We start from the raw sequence: 6000 nt of genomic DNA on the forward strand, positions 1-6000 counted from the left end.
CACAAGAGCGCGCGCTCGAACACACACACACACACACACACACACACACACACATACACACATTCCCCCTGTCTTTCTCTCTCTCTTTCACACACACACACACACACACACACACACACACACACTTTCATTTTTAAATAGTTTTTAAAGTTGAAAACAAAATGACATGATGTTCTTGCCACCACTTTTCTACAGACTCTGAAGCCCCACAGAGTCAGTTAATTTGTTCACCGATCACATGAGTATGACAATTATTCAAACCCCTTAAAAATCAATCTGAGGTTGAACAATGAAAAAATGGCAACTTGGCACCAACTTTCCACTCTTTGTTTCTCGGCATGCCGTGGCACGGTGACACCAGGAGTGCACCCTGGTCGTTTACTGCTTTTGTGGAATCTCTACAATTCATATGCCACACAGATGGAGCATGGGACGGGACTAGGGCACACACATGCATGTGCCTGGGAGCCCACCAGTGCTTCAGTCATACAGTTCCCAACTGCCCTGGGAATTAAGTGGTTTACCTTGAAGGCCTGCATTTTTTTTTCTGCCTATTTTAAAGGGAGGGGGCCATCAGGCATTGCGGATCATCCCTACCTACAAATCTTTCCGGTGACTTCCAAGTGGAGTCAGTGTTTCACTACTTCCTGACTTAGGTAAAGCTGGCCATATAAGCTCAGGCCTACCGCTGTTCAGAGAAAAAGAACAGCACCCCACGCATGCACGCTCTATGAATGCAATAAGCCACGCATTGACGCAAAGGAGAACTCCACCACGACCATTTTTCTGGTCACTCTGACTGTTGTCATCCTAACCACAAAAGAAGTTTCTCTAATTGGTTACATCCCAAGCCAGAATGTACTCATTCATGTTAGTTACTCTGAAGTACATGGAGTAGTAAACAGTCCAGCAGAGTGACTAATTTCATAAGATAAAGGTGACCAAAGTAAACTAATGACACTCCAACAAAGAAGCTGCCCCCAAATTCCATATCTCTGAGGAAGCCTTTTTAAGATGAAATTCAAAGTTGGAGTGCAGAAGACTGCGACATGCTCACTGTCTGCAGCTCAGACCCAGAACAGGTATATGACTCCCCTGATCAATAGCATGGTTATCAAGTGTTCTGACATATCGCCGACGAAGAATGAATCTGAATTTTATAATGCAGAATGCAGCTGATTACATCGCAGCATGAAGCAGAGCCAAATGCCATGGAGGAAATTAAACCGATCAGTACTTTCCAGCAGAGATTTGAACAATTCAGTTACTATGTGAGCACATTAAAGGAGCCTATGGAAAGAGTTAAACCACAATCTGTTCTTTGTGTGGGAAGGCAGCCCTGCTCACAGCAACCACAGCCCATGATAAGACCTCCCTATCTCCATACACTGTCTGATGCCATGCTTTCAGCTCCCACTGTAACTGTAAAAACTTTGTTTATCCCCTCCCCTCAAAATACATGCAAAAGGAAAGTCTGCCTGCTCAAGGAAATGCGGACTTCAATGTGCTTTATGAACTCACTTCCTAGGATCTGACTTTTACTGTGATTTACTGATATGATTTTTTAAATGCATCTACGCTTCTGTAAAAGAAAACCTTGAGGATGCAGAGGAAGGGTACGTGTGCTCTGTCCCACTCCTTTGACCCCTACCACACTTTTAAAAATGCACCGCTATTTAATGGCTAGTAAGCAACCCGGGAACACTGAAGTACTTCGATACTGAAATACTATGTTCAGTGACATTTCATTTTCTTATAAGGACATCAAATATAACTTTTGATTAAATAATTTTAAGATTTAATACTTGACAATAAACATCATCTATCATATAACAATTTTTAAATTTTAGATAATTGCATCACACCACCAAGATGCTAATTTAAAAGTTGAATTTGGAAACTCTTGGCCAGTTCACCAATAAAGAAAAAGAAAAAAGAAAAAAGAAAAAAAAAGAACACTGTCCTGAGTTTGCTGTCACTGACAGAAAATATTGTTTTAAAACATAACTTCTCTTTATTGAGAAACAGAAATGGCAAACTTTCTCAGCCCACCAATTTGCCTTAATATCTTTTGGAGCATCCATATTATGCATATTCAACTTTAAGTAGAACATAAGAAGACATAGAGTCCCAAAATGATAATAAGTGGAGACAAGCAATATGTCACATATACTTTTGCATTCCATGATTAAATGTCATCTTCCATGTGTGACTGCTTCCTAAAGCTGCACTGTAATATATTCTTAATAATTTTAAATGACATGAACGTGGAATGTAGCTGTCCTCACATGGAAAAAATAAACAGGATTAAGGCATTCAAATATCCAACTAATAGACTGTCACAATTACACTAAGCAATTATCAAAATTATTTTTTAAATCAAAGCATGGAGGTGATTTAAAGTCTCTATACTAAAATATATAGGCAAGCTCACTCTCAAGAATTTTCCTTAAAATACACTGACGTGTAATGAAATGCTTTTCCTTATAAAACTTTCTGGAGTTGAACTAAATTGATAAAATAAATAGACAAGTTAAATTTTCAAATATAAACATAAAAATCTAATTTGACTAGATTTATTTATTTTTCTTCACAGAAACAATGATTTCATGAAAGGATTGGAAAATTGGTCCAACATATCCAACCGCCTGCTCTTAGAGCCTCATCACCTCATAACAATAAACCCTGAAAAAAAATTGAAAGAACTGGAACGACAATGAAAGAAAAACATCATCATGCCAACCGAAGTTTATATTAAAGACTTACATGTAAATTAACAAAATATTAAAACATATAGATGTTTCTTTATTTTCCTCTTACTCATACTGGCCGACAAATGATGACTTGTGGTGATATTACACCAAATCAGGTAGCTAAATATCAAGTTTAATGGTAGAGTCACTTAAATTAAGATTTTTTTAAAAAAAACCTAAATGCGTTAATGTAACAACTGAGATACTTCTTAAAGTTTCTAACAAATTAACAATGTAGTTTACTTTGTATCTGTATGTCTCAAAACAGGTTGTAGGGCAGCTATCCGGCTCCTGTAACATAAAACTAAACTATTCATCTGATACAAAAGTAACACTTTTGTGCACTCTCACTTTTGCAATACCTTAAATTACCTACAAAGTCATAAAGTGATTAGCAGTTGAGAAGTCTAAAATCCTAACTCCTTCTCTGGAACAGGCCTTAACTTCCCAAAAAACCGTGCTAACACATCAACCCAGATTTACACTGCTAAAATAACAAAGAATATATAGTCATCATCCTGAATTAATGTTGGTAAGTATGTGGCCTTGAATAGCAATGTGATAATTGGATGAGTGCGCAGTCTATGCCCCTAACATTCCGTGTGTCAGGATTCTGCAACAGTAGTTTTAACATACACGAATTAAGATGGAGTTGGTGACTTTTCCATGCTTATTTAGCGGAGATTAAAAATGCAATGCAATTGCTAGCAGTTTCCCAAAAAACAATACAAATACAGAGACACACATGATTACCCAGTCCTTCCCAGGTGAGTACAAGCCAGGCCATACTTTGTGAAAGAAAAGCTTACTTTAATCTGCTTCCTTTGATCACGATGTAGAAATAATAGAAATGGTCAGGGTTTATCAGAAAGAGAGGGGAAAAAAGCCTCCTCATGAATAAATAAAAGTAACTTCTACAACTATAAGCAATTTGGTATACCTGAGACAATTCCATCATATTCATGGGTTATTATCATTCATAGCTTTTAAAATACAAATAACTCAACAACCCATTTTTCCAGTTTTGTTAAATTAAAGTGCACGTTTACTTGCTTAAAATAGCCATATCTAAGTTAATCATACTCAGATGCCAAACAAAATATAAACAATAAAAAATGTGTCAGCCAAAAAGCTACAGGGCTGTGTCCAATCACTGAATGCCCCTTATCATTGTTTTCATCTTCATTCACAATTTATGAATGCCGCAGTCCTTTTGAATCACAATGGTTTCTAATTGTCATACAATTGAAATCTTAATTATTTGTTCATTATAAAAATGCATCATAATATTAGATTTTAAAAAAACTAACATAACCAAAACTAAACATTTCTGTTTCGTTTCTATGACAATGTCAATGAAAATTTTCGATTACCAATCCAGATTCATACTCTTGAAAGTTTCAGTAAACTGTCCCATAAGTTTAAGGGTTTAATTAACTGCTGCAAATAACAGTTCTGGATTAGGCTATTTAATTCATCAGTTGGTAAGTTCCTTGGCTACCCATGAAAGGATGAAAGCGCGCCCAGGTAAGTCGCTCGATCTAACCACTTTTTCATTTGACCATCTGATCGGAAGCGACAGAAAACTGGTTTTGGTTTTAAGTATAAAGCCAGTGTTTTACCTCCTAACATTGTTCCTTAGACTTTAAGGCAATTTTTGAAATTAAAAAAAAAGTGACCTCACTTTTCTGATATTACTTTATGCCTTTCGAGTTATGTCCAAGTATCATCAAATGAACAAGTCTCACCATAAAACAAGCATGCCCTAAAAGTCCTAGACATTAACTACAACCAACTAAACTCTTGTCAGCTTAAAAATCGCCTCCGAAGTGCGGTCTCTGAAACCCCCAAGTGCGGGTAACTACAGACCAGGACTTTAGGTCCTCAAATACGCAAAGAAATGGGTCGCCGGGACCACCACCTTGGACTGGCGGCGTCACCAGCCCACTGCGGGCAGCAGAGTCCAGAGGCGCTCAGCCTGGCTCTCAGCCCTTTGCCCAAGCCGGAGTCACTCCACGCATACCGGCCAAAGAGTGGGGGTGCCGCCGCCGCTGCCACCAGCTCCCGGGGGCCGCAGAGGGGCTCCGGGCCGCTGGTCTCGGCCCTGCCCACCCCAGCAGCCTCGCCCGCCCAGTGCCGGCTCTCCCGGGCTCTCCCAGCCTGGGCGCCCGGCTGGGTGCGCGCGGCAACCGTGGTCCCACGCAGCCCGCACAGCCCACCGCAACTCCTTGCCACTTCACTAGGGAGACCAGGGTGTGCCGAGGTTAGGCAAAGCAGTTGAGGGTCTGCAGCACAAGAGCAAGAAGACACAACAAAGGCGTCTGGGGCCAGAGAGAAAGCTCGAGAAAGCGACCAAGACAAGTACCTGAGTGAGACAGATGGGAGAATACATCATGACTTCGCCTTAAAACGCACTTTCCCGGAGATGCCCAAGAAAATCTTCGAGAAGCAAGGATTTCATCTATTCATTTTACAGTCATCTGAGCCCAGCGATGCGATCAATCAGGACGGGGCTCTGCGCCGGATCACCGCAACTTCGCAACAAACCCAGTCCTCCTTAAATAGCCAAAGATTCAAGTTCACTCGGCGTGCTAGATTTCCCGGGGTGAAATCCAATCTACAGTTTTAACCCTCTTGCGGTCCGCGCGCGCTGGCCGAGCTCTCCGAGGCCGCCGCCGGTGCAGGCTGCTGGTCGCCCGGTTTGGGGGATTTGTTTTCTGTTTTGCAGTTGTTGTTGTTGTTGTTGTTGTTGTTGTTGTTGGGGGCTTGGGGTGCTCTGCTCGAGGGTTCGGTATGGGTTGGATTGGGGTGGTAGTGGATGATGAAATGCTTTTTTTAAAAAAAGGCGGGGAGGGGGGCGCAGGAGGCCGGGCGGTGGGGAAAGCGAGGAGAATGTGTCACCGCGCTGGGAAAGTTCAAGGTTACCGCCTCGAACACTGCAGCAGGATCCGGGAGTGGCGATCGCAGGCGAAACTTTGCCGCGAGCCGACCATGTGTGTGAGCGAGGGGGAGCGCAAGCGAGTGCGCGCGGGTGGCGGGGCGCGCGCCGGAGAGGGCCGGGTGGGGGTGGGGAGGGGGGGGGGAGCAGGGAGAGGCCGGGGTGAGGGAGGGGGCGCGAGCGCGGAGCTCCCGGGCGGAAAAGACTTTGCTGCGCTCGGGCCCCGCTGCACAGCCGCCCGCCCGCCGCGCCCCACGTCTGACCCGCCGAGCGTGGACGCCGCTGCCGGTGCCGCTGCCCACAGCCCAC

At 43.0% G+C, this 6000-nt stretch overlaps 1 protein-coding gene across 1 annotated transcript in view; it reads right to left on the reverse strand.

The window, feature by feature from the left end:
- Positions 1 to 5780, reverse strand: part of Nfib (nuclear factor I B) — a 222975-nt gene extending 217195 nt beyond the window's left edge. The window contains exon 1 of the mRNA XM_059254483.1: positions 5119 to 5780. Within this exon, the coding sequence (XP_059110466.1) occupies positions 5119 to 5148 (30 nt within the window). The 5' untranslated portion in view covers positions 5149 to 5780. The remainder of the gene's footprint in view (positions 1 to 5118) is intronic.
- Positions 5781 to 6000: the final 220 nt, after the last annotated feature.

Source organism: Peromyscus eremicus, chromosome 2, assembly GCF_949786415.1.
Source record: "Peromyscus eremicus chromosome 2, PerEre_H2_v1, whole genome shotgun sequence".
In the NCBI taxonomy this organism is placed as follows: domain Eukaryota; kingdom Metazoa; phylum Chordata; class Mammalia; order Rodentia; family Cricetidae; genus Peromyscus; species Peromyscus eremicus.